General features: G+C 39.5%; 2 protein-coding genes and 1 long non-coding RNA gene across 4 annotated transcripts; 1 reads left to right on the top strand and 2 right to left on the bottom strand.

Annotated features, from left to right (window-relative positions):
• Positions 1–749: 749 nt before the first annotated feature.
• LOC149752930 (uncharacterized) lies at positions 750–1,629 on the bottom strand. The gene is made up of 2 exons (XR_016396549.1): positions 1,496–1,629; positions 750–970 (listed from the first exon to the last, which is right to left on the bottom strand). It is a non-coding gene; the product is annotated as an uncharacterized LOC149752930 (long non-coding RNA).
• A 284-nt stretch (positions 1,630–1,913) lies between these two features.
• LOC103722025 (chaperone protein ClpB1) lies at positions 1,914–8,478 on the bottom strand. The gene is made up of 8 exons (XM_088704916.2): positions 7,178–8,478; positions 6,627–6,808; positions 6,211–6,492; positions 5,782–6,122; positions 5,406–5,685; positions 5,116–5,313; positions 4,691–5,017; positions 1,914–2,778 (listed from the first exon to the last, which is right to left on the bottom strand). Exons 1-7 carry the CDS (start codon positions 8,334–8,336, stop codon positions 4,715–4,717), a joined length of 2,745 nt encoding a protein of 914 aa, XP_088561042.2. The 5' UTR covers positions 8,337–8,478; the 3' UTR covers positions 1,914–2,778; positions 4,691–4,714.
• A 4,210-nt stretch (positions 8,479–12,688) lies between these two features.
• LOC103722020 (protein unc-13 homolog) lies at positions 12,689–22,937 on the top strand. 2 transcript variants are annotated; one of them, XR_606399.6, is made up of 6 exons: positions 12,689–13,638; positions 17,110–17,979; positions 18,385–18,840; positions 20,869–21,058; positions 21,141–22,508; positions 22,652–22,937. XR_606399.6 is itself a non-coding variant. In XM_008812435.6 (5 exons), the coding sequence occupies exons 1-5, from the start codon at positions 13,117–13,119 to the stop codon at positions 22,061–22,063; spliced, it is 2,961 nt and encodes a 986-aa protein (XP_008810657.4). In that variant the 5' UTR covers positions 12,689–13,116; the 3' UTR covers positions 22,064–22,622. The 2 variants fall into 2 exon arrangements, 1 of the variants encoding a protein (XP_008810657.4); XM_008812435.6 differs by lacking the exon at positions 22,652–22,937 and having other exon boundaries at positions 21,141–22,622.
• Positions 22,938–23,248: the final 311 nt, after the last annotated feature.

The following is a 23,248-nucleotide window of genomic DNA, read 5'->3' as shown; positions in this document are numbered from 1 at the left end:
AATTACAAAACTTAATAATCCAACTAGTATCACTGATGGTCTAACTATTCATCCTTTCATCCGTGATCCCAACCATAGCTAAGTACCAAGCAACCTGCAACTCTGGAAAAAAAAAAGGGAAGAGGTAATGTGAACTTTACAGTCCAATAAGAATTCTCACACATCCACACCAACACAATAATATAAGTTTGAAAATAACAAGAAATCGTTTCGCACATGAAATCACAAACCGACTATAAATAATGCTCGAATAAACAGTAAACATATATATATCAAATATTTATAAAAATCCAACCATTTAAGAGTGATAAATTATACGGGATCTTATAAATCTTTAATAGTGTTTTCAAGTAGCTTTTCATTCCATCCTTTTTTTAACTCGCTCTAGATCCAAGATAAATTATCTTTTCAACTTTAGGCCAAATCTCGATTACATTTTTCATACGTGATGGGGCAATCAATAGGTACCATATTTTTTGCTTGTAACGGACAATCGATGGTGCCACATTTTTAGCCTATGACGGGGCAATCGATAATAACAAGATCAGCCCAGAGTTCTTATTCATCTAATCAATTTCACATCCACATATCAATTCTTTTTATTCCCGATTTTAGACTAACCACGGTCACATTTTTCGCTTGTAACGGAGCAATTGATAAGTGTTACATTTTCTGCCCGTGACGAAGTAATCAATATAATATGGTTAGTCTAAAACACCACATCCATTAGTTCGATCAAACAAATGTAATTTATATTCATATATGCATCTATCATACTATCAATCACATGTATACATAATAAAAACATGGTTTAATACAGAAATCCTTAGTACAAAATATCTATAAACATGCAGGCGCTTGTACATGAATTCTTACTTCTACATCGACAACTCGGACAAACTAGTCACCTGTCCACACTGCAATTTATGAACCAGAGAGTGTAGAACCCTGCTCGACGTCGATTGCTCTCCTACAAAACCAAATTAATATTAAAAAAATCATCCGGGCTGACCGACAACCAGAACTCTCTACTAATTAGTAAGAGGTCCACTACCATATAGCAACTTAGGACTGCCCACGGAGTCTCTTCCACCCAATTTTTTTTGAATCAACTAGAGAGAGAAAAGATCAAGATAAAGAGAGAAAAGAGGAAGAAAGAAGAGAGAAAAACAAGGAGAGATAAGCACTAGAGATAAGAGAAGGAGAAGAAGAAGAGAGCTATGCGGTCCTCTTTCTCTCCCTCTCCTTCTCGAAACGTAAGAAGGTGCTCGGCGGCAGTGGCCGCTTGCGGTCAGCGACCCCCTGCGGCTGACGACCTATGAAGGTGCCGGCGGTGTACCACGCTCGACGACGGCCGGCAAAAACAAAATAAAAGGAGCATCAAAATAGGGAAGACCCTGTTACTAGCAAGCCGTCGACCCGCCGATCGGATTCAAGGTGATAATGGTGGCCCAAAATGAGAAAAAAAGAAAGAGAGGAAGCTGGACAACCTTACCTTGTCTCCAGTAAAGTCTCCCCGCTGCATCAACGACGAATCCTAAGAGTTCGTTTGCAATAATAAACACGAAAATATCACACTCTAATTGAGGGATTTCAAAGACCAATTCTAAAGGAGAGGGATGAGTTTTTTTTTATGGATGAAAGCCAAGGCTCAATATGGAAGGATTGGCCTCTTTCGACTCCTTTCGGTGGGATTGGAGGACTAAGTCGGACTCCGAATAGAAGTCCTCTTCTTCCTCTTCTACGTGCAAGCCGTGTGAGTTCTTAGTTATGCTGGAATTGTGGCCCAATTAGGTGCGGACCGGTCAATGAACTGAGTCTCACTAATATTTTTGAGAGGCTGTTGATGCAATGATAAAAAGCTTAGACTCACAAACATACTTGCACAGGTTCAAGCATAAGGGAGCGCTTCGTGCAAAGAATACCAAATCCGCCCCACTTAAAACCTCAAATTACATGGTCCGTGACTGGGACGGCCCTTTTTTTATTTAAAGTTTCATATTTTTGAGCTTTAATGCTATATCAGCTTTTGCACCATTTTACACCCTCTGACAGCTGCCAAGGACATTAACTGACATTAGCTTTATGAAACCAAATTTCCAACAGAGATATCACTCCAACTCGTAATTTCAGCCTCTACGATTAAGCATGTGTACCTGAGGGTCACGACTTGTTTCTGCCAGAACCTACAAACACTCATTTCATCACCCTGTGCTTGTTATTCTTGCTTTCCGTCTGGCACTCGGTATTTATGGTCACTCATCCATCTTAGGCACCATGCCTATGCTGAGCATATTTATGTAGTGGTCATGCCACTGCTTAACCACCATAAACGAACCCGCTGTTCCTCTGTTTTCACGTCTGAAACATCATTTCCAGGCTAAATGCATAATTTTCTCTTTCTGCCACCTCAGTGCCATGTACGCATTACCCCACATTGTTTGCACAGGGACTTCTGAATAATTTTCCTCATCGAATTGATCACTTGCGTTCCTTCACCGTCCGCTCCTCGCAATACCGTCGTTCATGGCTGTTGGACCGTGTGTACAGTGCTTGCCACAACTGAGATCAGATTTGGCAAAGGCACAATCCCTGAAGTTCCAGGCCCGCTGCTGCCATTCAGGACTGCTATACAGTTTGCACAAGGTTAATTTCTTGCCAAACCCGAGACTAGACTGGGCCATAGCACAATCCTTGAAGATCCAAGTCAAAATCGCTCAGTCGAACCCATTCACCTTTCTTCAGCGACTGTCTCTGAAGATCTGTGTCCTGTGCCATCTGTCCTATTCACAATACAGTTCGCAAATGAACAAGCTTACAAAACCAAAGAAACTATCCCCAAGAGAATAAGGCCCTGTTTGGGGGAGCTTTTGGAGGGCCAGAAAGCACTTTCTGGCCCTCCAAAAGTACTTTTAGATGAAAAACTGTGTTTGGTAAATTTTTCAAAAAGCTGTTTCAGCTTTTGCGGGAAGCTGAAAACAGCTTTTGGGAGGAAGCTGCAATTTGGAGCTTTTGGGAGGAAGCTGTTTCAGCTTTTTCGAAAAGCTGTATTTTTGACAAAAATGCCCATATTAAAATAACATAATTACATAGTTTGTCCCTTTATAAACCTAAAAATCTGCTGGAGCCAAGAACCCTAGCCGTCAGACTCCTTTCTATAAGAAAAGGTATTTTTCTTTTCAATTTTTGTATGCATCTCTTGAACCACATTTTAGAAGAAAATTTTTTTAATCCTTTTCCAAACCTTCCAAAATCAATTTATTTTTTTTTTTTTATCATCAACCTCGCGGCCCACGCTGAGGTCCTCCTCGAGCGTGGACCACGAAGAAGAGCCCCTGGACCGCGAAAAATTATTTTATGAAAAATTATTATGAAAAATTATTTTATACTAATAATTATAATATTTTATACCTTTATGTTTGTATTATACTATAAATATAATATCATATTATATTATATCATAATACATTAATATGTTATGTTAAATAATTTAATATTATGTTATATTATGAAAAATTAATTTATACTAATAATTATAATATTTTATACCTCTATTTTTGTATTATACTATAAATATAATATCATATTATATTATATCATAATACATTAATATGTTATGTTAAATAATTTAATATTATGTTATATTATGAAAAATTAATTTATACTAATAATTATAATATTTTATACCTTTATTATTGTATTATACTATAAATATTATATTATATTACATTACATTATAATACATTAATATGTTATTTTAAATAATTGAATATTATGTTATATTATGAAAAATTAATTTATAATAATAATTATAATATTTTATACCTTTATTATTGTATTATACTATAAATATTGTATTATATTACATTACATTATAATACATTAATATGTTATTTTAAATAATTTAATATTATGTTATATTATGAAAAATTAATTTATACTAATAATTATAATATTTTATATTTTTATTATTGTATTATACTATAAATATAATATATATTACATTATATCATAATACATTAATATGTTATCCGAAGTAGAAGAAAAGTCTATTCAAGCCTATTTTTTAAATAATTTAACATTATGTTATATTACCAAATATTAATTTACTCTAATAATTATATTACTATTATGCTATATTAACATAATATTATTATATATTACAATAATATTATACTATATCGTATATTTATGTATTAATTTATGTTATGTTTTATTATGTTCTGTTGTATAATACTATGCAATGTCCTTTATGGTAATTTTGTCATACAAAAGTACTTTCTCAGTTTGTTTACCAAACACAAAATAAAGTACCACAGCACTTTACGAATGTAGTTACCAAACAGCAAACAGCTTTTTATAACAGCTCTACTTTAGACAGCTTTACTTCCAACAGCTCTACTGCCAACAGCTCTACTGCCAACAGGGCCTAAAAATCTAAACCCTATGATGAGATGGCACTCGAGCAGACAACGTAAACAAACAAGATGACACATTGGTAAGCGTACTGAAAATTTTCTTTCCAAACTATACACGAACAAAACGTTCCACTTGCATCGACTTGCCATCCCAAAGCTAAGAGGTTTATCCCACAGTTTGATCAAGAAGTCTAAAAGAGTCACGGTGCATAACAAAAAAAAATTTAAAATAAATCAGATCTGTCTCTTAAGACTGTTTCTAAAAACCAAACCTTTCCCATCTACGTAGCTCGCACCTACTCGTCGTCCATGTCGGCATCCTCCTCCTCAGCCATTATTTTCATCTTCTTCACTGCCTGGGCTGCATCACTCCTGACCACCCCATGAGGGATCTCAATCAGGATGTCAGACTTCTGCCCCGTAGCAGCATTCACAAGCCCTCCATTTTTCTCCACCCTATACGTCAGCTCTTTCTTCCCCACAGCTGCATCAATGTACACAGTGGAGTTCTCATCAATCTCTTCTTGTATGAGCATCTTGGACAGTTGAGTCACCACTCTCTTCTCTAGCCATCTCCTGATCGGTCTGGCACCAAATACCTGAAAAGCCACAGACACCACAATCCATCAGTACCTGATTCCCCTATAAAACAGCAACTATAAGTCCATGGATGAAAGAATTGAAATGCCTTATTTACCGGATCATATGATTCAGCTAGGACAACATCCAAAGCAGCATCTGATACAGCTAGAGCAATGCCCCTTTCTGCAAGACGGACAGCAACATCCTTCATCTGAAGCCTGGCGACCTTCCTAAGTTGCTTGTGTGATAGAGGGTCAAAGATCACTATCTCATCTAACCGATTAAGCAGCTCTGGCCTGAAATATCTCCTCACCTACAAAATATGGTGAAACAATCTGTCAAGCATTGAAATCAATATCAAACATCACAGCTCAAAACAGGAAACAGAATCACTCAATTGCAAACCTCCAGCATGACTCGTTCTCGCGCAATCTGCATCGAAGATTGGCCCACCATTCCTGCAAGGAGGTGCTCTGCACCAAGATTTGAAGTCATGATAATTACTGTATTGGTGAAGTCAACTGTCCGTCCTTGGCCATCAGTTAATCTACCATCATCAAGGACTTGAAGAAGGGTATTGAACACAGCAACATGTGCTTTCTCCACCTCATCAAACAAGATGACACTGTATGGCCTCCTCCTCACAGCCTCTGTCAGCTGTCCACCCTCCTCATGGCCAACATATCTGAAAATCCGCAATGTAAGCATCAAAATATAGTAGCAATGATAACGAAGAAATTTAGTGTTAACCAAACGGGAAAAAAAAAAAAAAAACCCTTACCCTGGTGGTGCACCAATGAGTCGGGCAACCGAATGCTGCTCCATGTACTCTGACATATCAATGCGGATCAGGAGGTTCTCATCATCAAAGAGTTGCTCAGCAAGAGCTTTGGCAAGCTCTGTTTTACCAACACCGGTGGGACCTAAGAAGAGGAAGGAGCCTGTAGGTTGCTGTGGCCGACCAAGACCAGCCCTTGACCTCAACACAGCCTCCGCCACCGCATCAACTGCCTGGTCCTGGCCAACAACTCTCTTGTGTAACCTCTCTGCGAGGCCAATCAGCCTTTCCTTCTCATTTTGGCCCAGCCTGGTTACTGGAATGCCAGTCCATCGGCTCACAACCTGAACCATACTCATAGTCAGCAAACGATACAAAAACACCATAACAACTCTCATTTCAGAGCCATCAACACACTCTCAATGCACGTACCTCTGCAATCTGTTCAGGCCCAACTGTTTCAGTTAACATCAAGTTCTCATCAGTATCCCCTTCAAGCCTTGCAATAGCTGCATCAATCTCTTGCAAGGCTCCATAACGTAGGTCCGCAACACGGGCCAAATCCATTCTCCGCTCTGCCTCCTGCAGAGTAAAGAGAAGCTCCTCACGGCGATGCTTCAATCTTCGAATCTCATCAACTCTTTCCTTCTCCTTCCTGTACTTCATCATCAGTGGTTGCAGCTTATCCCTCAGATCATCCAGTTCCTTCCTAACCTGAAGTTAGCCATCAACACATCCACCTTGTTAGGGGACTCATCAATAGCATCTAAACAGACATATCCTCTAGAGAGGGAGGAAAAGTCTGCAGAGTTAACAATAGAATTAGCTCTATGGAAAGAGCCACCCACCTCTAACAGCCTGGCTTTGCTTGCTTTATCCTTCTCCTTCTCGAGCGCATGCAATTCGACCTCCAATTGAATTCTCTTCCTTTCCAAGTTATCAATTTCCTCTGGCTGGCTATCAAGCTGCACCCTCACATTAGCACAAGCCTCATCAACCAGATCAATGGCCTTATCAGGCAGGTGTCGGCCTTCACAGAGCAATAAAAAAGCAATCCTCAAAACCAAAGTCATAGCCACAATAATTGAACTCTGTGTGTTCAAAAGACTAAATTTTGCAAATCCTAAAGCTACAGAAGACAGAAAAAACAGCAGAAGAAAACGATCCTTCCAACTAAGTTCATAATGAGAATAATTCTGCTTCAAATGAATTTGAAAGATTACATTTTTGCAACGCCAGGAAACTAAATCTAGAAGACAAAAAAAGAAGTAGAATTAGAAAAAAAAATCCTCAAAATCGAACTCATAATGAGAACGGCTTCGCTATATTATATCGAAACTATCAGAAAGACTATTCTTTTTGCAATGCCGTAAACTAGGAGGAGGAATACTCAGCTTACCAGTAATATATCGGGCAGAGAGCTGGGCGGCGACCACAAGAGCCCGGTCCTGAATCCGAACACCATGGTGCCCCTCGTACTTCTCCTTCAACCCTCGAAGTATGCTGATGGTGTCCGCCACACTGGGCTCAGCCACATAGACTTGCTGGAACCTTCGTTCAAAGGCAGCATCTTTCTCCACGTACTTCCTATACTCCTCCAGCGTCGTCGCTCCAATGCACCGAAGCTGCCCTCTAGCAAGCATCGGTTTGAATAGATTCGCAGCATCCATGGAGCCCTCACCGCGTCCAGCGCCAAGCACGAGGTGGATCTCATCGATGAAGAGGATGACCTTGCCTTCAGCCTCCTCGACCTCCTTGAGCACAGCCTTGAGTCGCTCCTCGAATTCACCCCGATACTTCGCGCCCGCAACGAGGGCGCCCATGTCAAGAGCCACGAGTCGAACATCTAGTAGGTTACTCGGGACGTCACCCCTCACAATCCTCTGGGCGAGGCCCTCCACGACAGCCGTCTTGCCGACGCCGGGCTCGCCGATGAGGACGGGATTGTTCTTGGTCCGGCGCGAGAGAATCCGGATTACGCGGCGGATCTCCTCGTCCCGGCCGATCACCGGGTCGAGCTTCCCCGCCTGTTCGACCAAATCCCGGCCGTAGGTCTTAAGCGCCTGAAAGTTGGTGTCGCCAGAAGCGCTCTCCACCTTCTTGCCCTCCTTCCCCCGAATCTTTTCGACCTCGGAGCGTACGCGGGCGGCGCTGACGCCGGCCTCCTTGAGGCAGTCGGAGATCTGGGAGTCCTCGAGGAGGCCGAGAATGAGCTGGTCGACGGCGAGGTGGGTGTCGCCGCGGCTCTTCTGGGAGGACTGGGCGCGGCGGAAGACCTTGATGAGCGAGGTGGAAGCCGGGACCTCGTCCGGCGGCGGGTGCTGGGAGGGGATCTTCTTGAGGGCGCGGTTGAGGACGCTCTCTACCGAGGCGACGGTGGAGTCGCCGGCGCCGCCGGATGCGTTGGAGATAGCCTGCCGGAAGAGGCCACCGGCGTCGCCGATGAGGGCGATGGCAAGGTGGAGGGGGGTGATCTGGGCGTGGCCGTTGTTGATGGCGAGCTCATGGGCAGCGACGATGGCCTCGTTGGTCTTGTGGGTGTACTTATCCGGATTCATGGCTTAAAGAGAACAATCGTCTTGGATTGGGTCGGGATAGCAGCAGCGGTAATAGCCTTTCTCTTGTTATGAGCGGAGGAAGGGGGGGAAGAGAGTGTATAAAGGAGGGGAGAGGAAGGACTGCGACTATACTGGAAGGTTCTTGAGAGTGCGAGAAGGCCGGAGAATTCTGGGCCTCGGCAGACGGGGGGGCACTTGATGCGGAGGCGGTATTTCGCTCTGATGCTGCCACCTGTACTGGTAGTTATATTAGATGGCATTGATTTCTCCTGTTTTGCTGTGGGTTCGTTGGGCTGGTCCTCAAGCGAGCGGGAAGTGTCTTGCATTCTCCGATCTCACCTCCTGGTTTGATGTAGCGGTGTAAAAAAAAATGATGGTGCGAATCCAATGATCTCTTCCATTTATATTAATTTTTTAAAAAATTGATTTGATACCAATTTGAGAGGCACTGAATTTTTAAAAAATTTAAATTTTATTTTTTTAAAAAAAATCAGCTTTAGTTTTTTTCTTAAAAGAAAATATATATTCAAGGCTAATGAATACGCTCCTCCCCATCTCCTTCTCCTCTCTCTCTGTATATAAAAATTACGGGAAAGCCGAAATAACATAGTAAAACATGATTGATTTGTATGTTGGCATAAATTTACCTTGCAAGAAATAGTAGAGTAAAGCAAGATGACATGATTTGTTATGTATGTGTTGCTGGAAATTGAATCCGGGGGTGACCACCGGCTGAGAAGAAGGAGTTCCGGTGCGGGTGATACGTCAGCGGGCTGCGTCCTCCAGAGGACCTGCAAAAAACCGGTGGCCGGGGTTCTCGGCACCGGCCCTCCGATGCTTAAGTCAGAGAGGGCTTTTGTGGAGAAAGAGAGAGATTACATGCAAGATTCAGAAGTCTAAATCAGAATCCCCTTCAAGAAGAAGAAGTTCCCCTTTTATAGGAGGGATACAGGATTACCTGTGATGTGACTGGGCGAATTAATGAGTTACTGTCATGATTGGGCGTGATCATGTGAATTAATGAGTTGTCGTGAGTGACTGGACGGAGTTGAGTGAGTCAACTAGTTGCCGTGGATGGCCTGAGATTTGAGTAAGCTGAAGGTCCATGGAGATCGTGCGCATTTAATTGTTGACAGTCGCTCAGGCGGAGATCGCGTGATTAGATCCCGAGAGAGAAGGAGAGGAACTTGACTTCCGGTGGAGTGGAGAGGTCTACTTCATTCTTTGATTGGATCTTCTTCATATTTAAGGTCGATCAAGGCCGCACGGCTGTGAACTCTAAGGTCGAGCGCTACGAGGGTTACTGCTGTGGCGCCCGTCATCACGTGCCGGTGATGCATCCACGTGCTTCGGATAATCCATTTTTCCCCAACAGTATAGACAATATATGACGCATAAGTTTATCTATGCATCGATTAATGTGCACCGTATATTAATTTATGATAAATTAACAAAACTCGACATGGCAAATGTTACGTCATCCCATGATTCAATTAGATACCTTGAGAATAGTGTTGGTAAGAGACTGCTTTCCCTTCTTGCAAGTGAAAGGGAAAGCCTTTGCCTGGATCTATGATATAACTCGTAAGTTCCCTTGATACAAGGGCATGAACTTGTGAGACAGTATAGAGAAGCCAGAGAACATTCAAATAAGAGTACAGTGTAAGTTAGATATCTACTTAACAACAAACCAACCAAACTAATCCAAACATTGAAGACTCAACTTGCTACATAACTCATTCAAGTCATCTAATTAAAATTCATGCGGATCTAGATTTGCTTATCCTACGATTTTGTCTGACAGGCAGATTGACCCAAACTGAACTGGGCTCGCAAGAATATGAACATACTTTGGGCCTAGCTTAAGACTTGGCTCGTCTAGATAACCCGCAACCGGTTAAACACATATACTTGACAACTGTAATAACTCAGGATTTCATCCCAAAAAAACTAACTGAATTTTTTTTTTTTTAGTTCTATATAAATATGCAAAATTTTTTTAACAAATAATCGATATGGCATTAAATATGTGTCCATATGGGTCCTCATACAACCTCTAATAGAGCAGGCTCAAATTGTCAAAACGTGGCTCAGCTTGGCCTTTTGCAATATGAAATAACATCTACCTTAAGGGATACTGTTAGATAATTCAAAGCATTGCCTATGTGTCATGTCCCAAAAAAGACATGGCATGCAGAGAGAACTTTCAGTCTCAAATATTATATACTTCACCAACTCCAAAATATTATATTCTTCTTGACATTGCATTAAGAGAAAATCACATCGATACTATTCTTCTCTTTCTTGTTGTGGGCACAAGTGTGAACTTGGTGTTGGCTAGTTCTAATAGCCTGTTAACAGACTAATGTTTAGATGATCAAGCCACAAATATGAGTTGCCCATTCACCTAATTCAAGATGTACATGCGCCGAGCACACGATTTCTATCAACAGCAGATGCGCCCTCTTGGCACCCATCATGCTTTCCTCTAGCTTCAGAGCAGTAGATTCAAGTTTTGCTTTGTTGGTTAGTACTAGTGCATACCGGCTGTTCCATACTATATTGATACTAAATTGGTGCATGATATAGAAGATATATTAACATTTGGTACATCGAATTGGCTCTCATATCGAGCGTAGCAATATTATAATAAAATGATTTTCTTATGGGATCAGGTAAGGATGAACCTTGAGCAGATTCTTCCTCTCTTTTAAATAGCTCATGAGGGCCATTTTAGGCAAGCTCCTCGCTTCTCCTTGATTACTACCCATTATATTGTGAGACTTTATTTTGGCCCTCTTACATCTCTCTGTCCTGAACGTATATCTCAATTAGAGAGCCAACCATGCAAAGTATTTAAAGAAAGATAAAAGAAAGAAGGCAAGGCAATAGAATCAATTTGTCAGGTTTCACTGGATTAGACTAATATGATTATGTTCTTCACCTTTACCACGGGCTCCATTTTATATATTTGTTTAGTATCAATTCATAGCTGTTGTCAAACACCAGTCATGGTTGTGTATCATCCAAGGATAGGGTGGTATGGAATAATTTAACCAACAGCAACCACCGCCGGCCAAGGCCAGAGTGTTTAATATTTTGCCCACCTTTGGCCATGAGTGAGTTCGCTATCCAAATCACCATCAAGGGGCATGTAGGGCTCATTTGGTTCGCAGGAAGTATTTTTTCTTTTAAAAATATGATTTCTGAAAAATAAATTTTCAGGATGAGGATGCCTAAGAAAGTACTTTTAGCATGTTTGGTTGACTATGAGAAAGTGACAAATTTTCAAAATGCTTGTGTTTGGTTGGCCATCCACTTTTCTGAAAAAGTTATGTATAATTCCTATTATGCCCTTAATAAAAATTAGGTCTTTAATGCCTCTTTAATGCTTCTTTAATGCTGAAGGGTCTTTTTGGAAAACAATAAAAATGGAGTGATTTCCGCCTCATGGGAAAGTAACTTTTCCATGAAACGTGAGAATCATAATCCCATGAAAATACAACTTTTCCATCTCTCTCCTTTGAAAACTCTAACCAAACAATAGACATCTCATTACTTTTCCGTTGACCACACTTTTCCTCCTTTTTTTCCCACGAACCAAACGAGCCCATAGTCTTTGTAATGATAAAATATAATAATTACAAAAATGATAAAATTAATATATAATGATAATAATTATAATATTTTATACTTTTATTACTGTATTATACTATAAATATAATATTATATTACATTATATCATATATATTATGTTATATTATTATGCTATAGTATATAATATTAAATTACTATATTATAATAATATAATATTATACTACATTAATATTATACTATATTATACATTTATATATTAATATATATCATATTTTACTATACTCTATTGTATAATAACATGCAATATCTTTTATGGTTATTTTGTCATACCAAAAGTACTTTCTCAGTTTGTTTACCAAACACACATTAAAATTACACAATACTTTATAAATGTAGTTACCAAACAACAAATCGCTTTTTATAAAATTTTTACTTCCAAAGGCTCTATTTTTTAAAACTCTACTGCGAACAGCTCTCCGAAACGGAGTATGGTAATTATGAAAACACCTCTCACCAATTCCACAAGCTTGAGTTACTGGATTCTATTCCTTTCCCTAATTACCTCTACTTATAGCTTGCATCTATCTGCCTCCATAGTTAGACACGCATGTCTAAAACTGTAATGTTATTATTGGCGTGTTCATCAACAGTGTGTTCATGAAACTCTCCTATCTGCCTCCATAGTTAGACACGCATGTCTAAAACTGTAATGTTATTATTGGCGTGTTCATCAACAGTGTGTTCATGAAACTCTCATCTAACCTCTATGCAAAAAACTTTGCTACAGCATCCCCTACAGTAACAATCACAGAAAAATAAAAAGAAAAGCAAAAGAAAAGAAAAGAAAAAATCAACATCCAGTTCTGCTGTCCTCCAGCTCTCATCTTTCTTGTCTTTTTCTTTTCTCTCTCATCCCCACCCCCTCCCTCTCCCTCTATTCCCTTCTCTCTCTCTCTCTAAAGCTTCTATGAACCCCCTTCTCTCTCTCAGCCCCCACCACCATCCTCCGTGAGACCATGACCCATCCTTTCCTCCTATTCTACTCCTCCTAGTTCTCTTTTGCACAGTTCAATATATTTGGAAAAGCTCTCTCTCTCTCTCTCTCTCTGAGCAACGAGTGGAGAAGCGAAGGGAAAAAGAAAAAGAGAGAGAATCTCAAAAGGCCCCCCATATACCGGCGCAGATGGCTCGGCTGTTTAGAGACCGAGGAACCCTAGGGGACTTCAAGCGGGAGACGGACAGCAACTCCATGCGGCTCTCGTCCTCGGCCGCGATGACAGCCGCCGATCTCGCCTCCCCCTACGGCCAATTGGGCCGCGCATTCTCCGATCCGGAGCTCCGCGACACCGCCTACGAGATCTTCGTCGCCGCCTGCCGCTCCACCGGCAGCAGGCCCCTCACCTACATTCCCCAGTCCGAACGCACCCCGCCCTCCGCCGACCGCGTGCTGTCCTCGCCGGCGTCCTCGTCGCCGCTCTCGTCCTCGTCGTCGCTCCAGCGCTCGCTCACCTCGACGGCGGCCAGCAAGATGAAGAAGGCCCTCGGGATCAAGTCCTCGAAGAAGAGCCCTGGCAAGGAGATCAGCCCGGCCAAGGGCTCCAATCGCCCGGTGACCGTCGGCGAGCTGATGAGGATCCAGATGGGGATCTCCGAGAAGGCGGACTCCCGGATCCGGCGGGGACTGCTCCGGGTTGCCGCGAGTCAGGTCAGCTCCTGAATTTTTTAGGGTTTATGGTTCACCTATTATCTTCCCTTTCTCTGTTTCTTTTGTATAATTATGTAAAATAATGCTTGATATCTCGTAGAAAGTTATCTGAATTCTTTAATAAAGAAGATCATTTATAAAAGAGATATTTTTTTTCTTGTATTTCATTAAATTTCCTAATTAGCTTTGCTGCAGAGTTTAATCAGTGGAGTTATTACCAGTCTTGATAATATCTTTTAACATGCATTTTATTTTATTTTATTGACTCTCGTAGTTATATACTTCGCCTTGCAGTTAAATTTGAGCTGCTGGTTAATTATTCCTTCACTATCAAGTATCCATTTTACCTGATTCTATGTAGGTTATTTTTTCCTTAAAATTCTTATTCATGCTATATCTTTCAGGGATAAATTACTAAAGAAGATAAATTGGAATTTAAGGATTGGATCAAATAAAATGTAAGATCAAATGATCAATTGTATTGAAAAGGTAACTAAAGATGTTTTAGGAGAGTCAAAGGGAAAAGAATATAGGAGTAAAAAACTTGGTGTTGGAATAATGAGATACAAGGACAATTAGAATAAAATTGATGCGCTTCAGACAATGGCGAAAAGAAAATAATCATGGAAATTTTATAAGATATAAGGAAGCTAAAAAAGATGTGAAAATGTTAATAAGTAAGGCTAAGTATGTAGTGCATGATAATTTGTATGATAGATTGATTCAAAAGGTAAGAATAAAATTCATAAAATAGCTAAAGCTGGAGAAGAAGGGTAAGCCATGGCACAATGGTAAAGGTTGCTCAATTATAATCTGAAGGTCAAAGTTCATAACACGGAAACAACCTCTCTGCACGTAGGGGTAAGACCACGTATATCGACCCTTCCCAGATCATGCAACGATGGGAGCCTCGTGCATTGGGCAACCTTTTTTAGCTAAAGCTAGAGAGAGGAAGTCTAATGATGTTAACAAAGCTAGATGCATGAAAAATAAGGATAATAGGATATTAATAAAAGATGGAGATATTATTTTGAAGAATTGTTAAATAAAGATTCTATTGAAAATTGAAGAAGCAAAATTAGGAAGGAGTCAAGGTTCTATCTGTATGATTCCTAAAAGCGAAGAAGAGATTTTTTTCTTCTTCTGAAAAGTATAAAAAAGGTAAGATATGAGGGCCAGATGGAACATCTATTGGAGTTTGAAAAATCATAGGAGATATTGCTTATATTGACTTACAAAATTATTTAATAAAATCTTAAAAACCAAGAAAATATCATATGATTGGACGGGAAGTATTGTAGCATCCATCTATGAGAATTAAGATTATGTACAAAATTATTTTAATTATGGAGGAATTAACCTTATGAGTCATGATATAAAATTATGAGAAATGGTAATTGAACAAAGATTAGGAAAAATAACAATTGTTTCAAAGAACCAATTTGGATTTATACCTGAAACATAAAAAACGAAGGCCCTTTTTTTACATAAATAACGGATGTCTTCATTGACTTAGAAAAAGTTTATGGTAGCGTACCGATAGTAATTTGGTGGGCTTTAAGAAGGAATAGTGTATATAAATGATAGATTGAAATAATTGAGGATATGTATGCTATAATATTGACAAGTGTTAGAAGTTGCTGCGGTGCAACAAGTGTATTTCCAGTTATTGTAGGCTTGCATCAAAAATTGGTACTAAGCTCATATAATATTCAAGAACTTAATTATGGATGGACTTATTGCTAATATTCAAGAAGATATACCGTGGTGTATATTATTTGCAGACAATATAGTGTTGATTGGTGAACAGAAAACTATATTAAATACTAAATTGAACTTATGGAGTAAAACTTTAGAGGATAGGGGTTTAAAGATTAGTAGAATAGAGACAGATTATATGGAGTATAAATTTAGTGAGAATGGAAATGAAGACCAATTAAGATTGATGATCAAGAGATATTTCAAAGTGACTATTTCATTATTGAGGATCTATTATACAAAAAAAAAAGGAAGATAGTTAAAGATTCATGTAATAGAGTTAGAGCTAGCTGGATGAAGTGTTGAGATGTATTGAGAATATTATGTGATAGATGCGTATCCTGAAGACTCAAAAAAGTTATAGAACAACTATAAGGCCTGCCATGTTGTATGGCTCAGCGTATTAGGTAATAAGGAAAATACATGAAAACAAGTTGGCCATAACAGAAATGAAAATGTTAAGATGGATGTGTGGTAAAATTAGAAAAGGTAAAATAAAAAATAAATATGTTAGAGTAGCTGTAGGAGTTACACAACTGAAAGGTAGCGTAATAGAAGATCAATCGAGATCAAGATATGTACTCGGTACCGGGCCTCATATCGATGCCATTTTGACATTGTGTCGGTACGCCTGGTATGGGGTCGGTTCGGCATATCAAGTGTCGGTACATCCCTTATATTGTGTTCCGATACCAAACCGGTATAGTACACCCTGTACCGTCTAGTTCAGTATGGTATGGCATACCTTGATCGAGATGGTATGTACATGAAAAATGAAGATTTGATGAACCTTTAATAATGAGAGGTAACTTGGTTTGGGTTGAAGGTGGTAAAAAAAAAGAGGAGAAGATCTAACGTGATATAGATGAAGGTGTGAGGAAGGATATGAGAAACTTGGAATAACATTAGATGTGTACATGGCAAATATGGATCCATAAAGTCCACCCAAATAGTTAGGAAAAGGCTACAGCCTACATGGTTATAGTTATGTTCTTATTCATGACCTAAATTAATTATTTGTAGGCTTTGATTAATCTTATCTGTGGTGGTCAAGGTGCAAATCCTTTTCGGAGTCCCTCTAATTTTTTTACAATAAAGCAATCTTCTGTTGATCATGATTTTCTATTTTTTTGAAATCCTAGTGTTGATGTTTATCCCACATCAATCATATTAGTGCAGTGAGTCTTAACTCAGTTTATATCACATACCTTGCAGCTGACTTACAGTTGAGTGGTAATTGGGCTTGTGAACTGTAAACAGAATCTTGTGATGCTATGTTATTAAAGGTTTCGACAGTTTTGTCCAGTGTTGCCATCAAAATAAGGTGTTATTCCATCAGTCTACATATTGAGATGCTAATACTCCGAGTTTGTTCCACTCAAGTTTGGTCTCTTGTCATAACTCAAGTTTAACCTGTCTGTATAATTCTTTGTAATAAAATGTCACTTAGATTGCATATACTTGCCTTTTTGAAATACCGAGATCCCTGGGCATGGTAATGCAATACTAAATTGCCATGACAATTCTGGGTATCATCATTGGATCATGTGAATCTAGTGTTCCTATTTAAAGAACTGCATTACTTGAATGCATGGAGCATCCATGCAAGCAATATAACAAAATGTTGTTTTTCAATATATTACATCACACAGAGAAAAGAAAAAAGATATTGGGTTTTGATTGGGGTGTTTTCTTCTCTTCCCCTAATAACAGCTTGGGAGACGCATGGAATCCATGGTTTTGCCACTAGAGTTATTGCAGCAGTTCAAGGTTTCAGACTTTGCTGATCAACAAGAATATGAAGCCTGGCAGCTTAGAAACTTGAAGATTCTTGAGGCTGGATTACTCGTACACCCTTTTCGTCCATTAGGGAAATCAGATGTTGCAGCGCAGCGACTAAGACAGATCATACATGGAGCTTCAGAGGGGCCACTCGAAACTGGAAAAAATTCAGAGTCAATGCAGGTTCTACGCAGTGCCGTGATGGCCCTTGCTTGCCGAACTTCTGATGGATCTGTTTCAGAGACATGCCATTGGGCAGATGGTTTTCCACTGAATCTCCATCTGTACCAAATGCTGCTAGAAGCTTGTTTTGATAACAGTGAGGACGGATCAATAATCGATGAAATTGATGAGGTTCTAGAGTTGATAAAGAAGACTTGGACTATCCTGGGGATAAATCAGATGCATCATAATCTCTGCTTTACCTGGGCTTTATTTCACCGTTTTGTTACAACTGGCCAAGTAGACATTGATCTACTGTTTGCAGCTGATACTCAGCTAGCTGAAGTTGCAAAGGATGCCAAAGCAACAAAAGATTCAGCTTATTCTAAGATATTGAGTTCAACATTGAGCTCGATAATGGGATGGACAGAGAAGAGACTTCTTGCTTACCATGATACCTTCAATCCTAGTAATATTGAATCTATGCAAAGTATTGTTTCTTTAGGAGTATCAGCTGCCAAGATACTAATGGAAGATATTTCACAAGAGTATCGCCGTAAGAGGAGAGAAGAAACTGATGTAGCTCGTAGCAGGATTGATACCTATATTCGATCCTCACTCCGTACTGCTTTTGCTCAGGTAACTCACCTTTAACTGCCAAATTAAACTCCTAACGGCCCTGTTTAGTTCCATCTATTTTACTATTTATACATGTTTTCTCGATTCTTAGAAGAGTGGATTAAAATTTTACCAGTCAATTCTTTTTAAGCCAAAGAAATTCTTATGTTCATCATCTTGTTAAAGGTTAAGATTATTTTACTCTAAATCAATAATAAAAAATGAATTATGCCGGCTAGGTCATCAATATTAGTTCCTGGAGGAATACTGGTACTCATATATTTGTGGAATTATTTATATTTATTGATTGTGGACTGCATACTGTACATATATAGAAATGGGTTTATTCCTTTGAATGGGTTATATTATATTGGATGTTTTATATCGCTGCCGACCCATTTGGTGATAATCATTTCTTTGATGCAGAGAATGGAACAAGCAGACTCAAGCAGGCGATCATCAAAAAATCAGAGTACTCCCACTCCAGTTCTTGCCATCCTTGCAAAGGACATTGGTGATCTAGCAAGCAAGGAAAAAACACTATTCAGTCCTATATTGAAGAAATGGCATCCTCTATCTGCAGGTGTTGCTGTTGCTACCCTTCATTCATGTTATGGTAATGAACTTAAGCAGTTTATATCTGGTGTCACGGAACTGACACCAGACACAGTCCAAGTGCTTAAAGCTGCAGACAAATTAGAGAAAGATCTTGTACACATTGCTGTTGAAGATTCCGTTGATAGTGATGATGGTGGTAAGTCATTAATCCGTGAGATGCCTCCTTATGAAGCTGAATCTGCGATTGCCAATCTTGTGAAAACATGGATAAAGACAAGAGTAGACAGATTGAAGGAGTGGGTTGACCGGAACTTGCAGCAAGAGGTTTGATTCTGTTGCTTATATTTGTACTTTCTGTACTTAGTGGGCATTTGCAAATGCATACTTTTTATACATATCATCTGACCTGCTAGTTGCCTTCAAAATTTTCTGCCTCTATTCTTTCGTTGCTTTTTTCACACATAGAAAGCATTATTTCTATACATGACATCTGACTGGAGGTTGCCTTTAAACTTAATCACAGTTTGTTTCCTTTAAACTTAATTGCAGGATTCCTAATGTTCTCAGGATTATCCATTAGGTATGCAATATAACAGCATGAATAATCCTTGCAATGCTATTTATTTCATATTATTTGTGATTTAAAATGATTAAAATGTAGAATAATTCAAATCATATGCTGGAGTTTATTTCATAATTATCTCTAAAAAGAATCAGCATTTTTATAATATAAAAAAACTATTATTGGATAAATTATTTGTGATATTTTAGATTTTGTTAGTCAGCATAAAATATAAATGAAGGTGAATTGGTCTTGTGACTATCACCATCAACTTTTATGAGTTCTCATATGGCCTTTTGAAAGGGCTCCATTTTTGCCTGATAATCTATGAAGGTTCTTGTTGCACTTTAAGATGTATGTGTGATTACTTTTATAATTACTGGCAAGCGGCATGGCGTGGTGACGCTGAAAGAAGGTATTTTAGCTGCCTCCTTTAGTACATATCATGGAATTGCAAAAAAGAATGGTGGTGTATGGCAAAGTCTCAATGATCTTGCTTCTGCCTTAAACTGATGTCATGATCATGTCGAGATTTCTAGTGCCCTCTTCATCCGGAAGGCCTACCTTGCAAAGAGAGCTCCCATCAAACTATGGTCTTAGTCTGGACAATATTAGCAGATACCACTGTCGAATGAACTTATAATGAAATAGGCTGTCTGACTTGCATCCATTAAAGTTCCAAGTAAATGATTGTTTTGAGGTGGTCGTTAAGAGAATTAACTAGGAAAGCTAATCGTTCTCATTTTTATTACACCATCTCAAGGATAGGTCAAGCCCAATGCTTAACCTGTGCTTGGAACATAATTCTTGACCTTGACAAAAACTCCATCCTTAATTTTCCCCAGCTTGTATCTAAGATTGATGGCCATTTAGCCAACAACTATATGATCGAACTAATCCAGCTAGTCTAGTGGCCTGGCTGTGGTGTATGACAAAGTAAAAAGTTGGCTGTTAGAGTTTGAAGGAGGGAGAAAGCGAAATTAGCATCAGCATGACTTTAGATGTTGATGATGATTCCAGATAGAAAAAGAGGTGTTTATTCTTTTTGCTGCTGTAGGCAGCTACAGTTTCAAGATTTTCACTTTGATGATTTTTCCTAGTTCTGCCTTTATAAATAAAAAAAAGGACTTTGGATTGCACTTTGCCCATTATGTTCTGGGGCTGACTCTTTTTTTGTATGTTTTCTAGATTGAAATTTTATTTTTGAATTTGGGACACATTGTGAAATTTGATTTTAAGTTGGATCCAAGCTTTTGGATCTCCTGGATTCCTGTATGGTCATGGTCATGATTCTTTGCCGCACTTCTAAGTTGATCTCTCCCACCCCCCACCCCCTGAAAAAATCTTTTGATGATAATATCATTTTATTCAGTTCTATTACCTGCTTGTTAGATTCCTTGACACTATGTTTGTTGTCCATCCTTATAGCGAACACATGCAAAATAATTTCCTGTTCATGGCAGCAGCTTGTATTTCCATTGTGTTGTGATCCAGTTAACTTCTTCTGTGATGGTTGTATCCAACTCACTTCATTGTCTTGAGACATATTTGTCATGAAACTTGATCTACATTTCACCCCATAAGAGACATCTATGAGTGTGTTGTCTCCAATAAATGTTGCTTGTACATGGGCCTTTGGCATCACCCTGTGGCTTTATTTTCCATTCTGTATGCCGGTATGCCATCTTCAGTGATAGGTAACCTTGTGTGGGGAGCCATTCCTGCTGCTAGGTCATATCATTACCTTTAGGAGATATAATTTTCCAATATTTTTTTATCACTTTCTATAGGTTTGGAACCCAAGGGCAAATAGAGAGAATTGTGCTCCTTCTGCAGTTGAAGTTCTACGAATAGTTGATGAGACCTTAGATGCCTTCTTTCAACTGCCTATACCAATGCACCCAGCCTTGCTTCCAGACTTGATGATTGGACTTGACAGAAGTCTGCAACATTACATATCCAAGGCAAAGTCCGGCTGTGGTAAGTTTGAAGAAACCTGAAACTGGACTACTTTGTGAGATGTCATTTTAATTTTGTCGGTAATTCAACTTTCAATTTCTAGGAACACGAAATACTTTTATCCCTGCACTGCCAGCATTAACCAGGTGCGAGGTTGGTTCAAAATTGTGGAAGAAAAAAGAGAAATCACACACCTTACAGAAAAGGAGATCACAAGTTGGATCGATGAATGGAGATAATTCTCCTGGTTTGCCACAGCTATGTGTACGTATGAATACGCTTCACCATATCCGAACAGAGCTGGATAATCTGGAGAAGAAAATAAGGACTTGTTTAAGAAATGTTGAATCTGCCCAAGCAGATATGTCAAATGGATTGGACGTCAAGTTTGAGATTTCTCTAGCTGCTTGTCAAGAAGGGATTCAGCAACTGTGCGAGGCAACGGCATACAAGGTGATCTTCCATGATCTAAGTCATGTTCTGTGGGATGGCTTATATGTTGGGGAGACTTCTGCTTCAAGAATAGATCCTCTACTGAAAGAACTTGACCCTACTCTTGAGATGATATCGACCACTGTGCATGGCAGAGTGCGAAATCGAGTGATAACTGCACTAATGAAAGCTTCTTTTGATGGGTTTTTGCTAGTGCTTCTGGCGGGTGGCCCATTGCGTGCTTTCTCTTGCCGAGATTCTCAGATAATAGAGGAGGATTTCGGGTCTCTCAAAGACTTGTACTTGGCTGATGGTGATGGGTTGCCAGGGGAGTTGGTTGAGAAGGCTTCAACCCAAGTGAGAAATGTGCTACCTCTATTCCGCACGAATACAGAAAGCCTTATTGAGCGGTTCAAATGTATGATAGCTGAGACATATGGTTCAGCAGCCAAATCCAGGTATCCATTACCGCCTACTTCGGGGAATTGGAGCCCGACTGAGGCCAATACGATTTTGCGTGTTTTGTGCTATAGGAATGATGAAGCTGCCACAAGGTTTCTTAAGAAAACTTATAACTTCCCCAAAAAGCTGTGACATCTTGAAGTGAAATGGCAGATCAGTCAGTAATTGTCTGGAAGACTTGCTTGTCGTCACTCTCTATATCTATGTTATCAGCCTTGATAATATTCTCAAGCTGTGGTGGTTCTGGTTGTGACATGTGTACCATATTACAAATATTTTAAAGCAGTTCAACGGAATTGCCTTCTCGGCTAATGCTTGCTGCGCCACATTGCTGTCAGGACTTTCTGAGGCAGGTTTCATTCAGTGTAATTTGACTTACCAAATGAGCATCGGTTCAGTTTGTGAGTAGATATGTCGGGTCTCAGGTGGATGGGCATCCTACCATTCTTTGATGGCATCAGGATCTTATGGAGGTTAAGATGTTACACTTGCCACCTTTAGAAGCATTCTTTGGTTTAGTTGGAGCTTTTGGGTTTCTTCATTATATTCTTCCGTTTCTAATCTGGTCCTTTACTAGGTATTGTATTCTTGTGAAAAGTTGGAGATCTCTTGTGAAGTAGTTACTTGATAACCTTTTTGCTGCTTAATATATTATATATATCAAGAGATTTATAGTTTGTATTGGTTGAAAGTTACTGTATCCTCTCTTTTTTTTTTCAGTTTGTGCAAGGTGTTGGAGCTGCGACTGTATATTCTTCTGCTGGGTGTGGAGTTCTCCGACCATCCTTTATGTTTGGAACCTAGCTTTACAGGTTAAGCACGAGTTTCCTGTTGACATATGCTGATCTGACTATTATTACTCGAGGAAGTCCTGGTTGGTATTAGTACCTAAGTCGTTTGATCAATTACCCCTGTTAAGCAATGTCCTGCAAATGTTGCCTTTCCTGTGTTGTCTCCATGAGTGTGGCACTGGAGTATTTATCCAAGTATCTCCAATTTGTCCGTAGATTTGGCAAGTCACGTTTCTCCCGGGGGGTCTGTCTTGGGCGATCAAAGAGGAACAGGTGCGGTAGTGTAGGCAAAGCAAAGAACAAACAGAGATAGGGCTGCCAGAAAGGGTCCATAAATGCATAGTTTTTGTAGCTTGGGGAGCACTCGTACACTATCATCATAGTCCAGAATGTCTTTGGTGTCCTTCAGTTCTGTTGGTCCTCCGCTCTCTTTTCAGCTTTCCTCCAATTTTATGCAATTATGCAAATTAGTCTAGTGGCAATATATAAGAATTTAAACTTACCCTACTCTGGAAGGTTGCTCTAT

This window comes from Phoenix dactylifera, chromosome 9, assembly GCF_051530095.1.
Source record: "Phoenix dactylifera cultivar Ajwa chromosome 9, Ajwa_hap1_PhDact_Kaust_v1.1, whole genome shotgun sequence".
NCBI lineage: Eukaryota > Viridiplantae > Streptophyta > Magnoliopsida > Arecales > Arecaceae > Phoenix > Phoenix dactylifera.
Note: the sequence above shows the minus strand (reverse complement) of the source record. Positions and strands in the feature narration are given on the sequence as shown.

Excerpts from the sequence above, each read along its gene's own strand:
- LOC103722025 (XM_088704916.2), bottom strand. The coding sequence starts at position 8,336 with ATGAATCCGGATAAGTACACCCACAAGACCAACGAGGCCATCGTCGCT. Across the intron at positions 6,123-6,210 it reads GGCCTGAACAGATTGCAGAG|GTTGTGAGCCGATGGACTGG; the intron begins GTACGTGCATTG and ends AGTATGGTTCAG. Across the intron at positions 5,018-5,115 it reads TAGCTGAATCATATGATCCG|GTATTTGGTGCCAGACCGAT; the intron begins GTAAATAAGGCA and ends GTGGCTTTTCAG.
- LOC103722020 (XM_008812435.6), top strand. The coding sequence starts at position 13,117 with ATGGCTCGGCTGTTTAGAGACCGAGGAACCCTAGGGGACTTCAAGCGG. Across the intron at positions 18,841-20,868 it reads ACCGGAACTTGCAGCAAGAG|GTTTGGAACCCAAGGGCAAA; the intron begins GTTTGATTCTGT and ends CACTTTCTATAG. Across the intron at positions 21,059-21,140 it reads CAAGGCAAAGTCCGGCTGTG|GAACACGAAATACTTTTATC; the intron begins GTAAGTTTGAAG and ends TTCAATTTCTAG.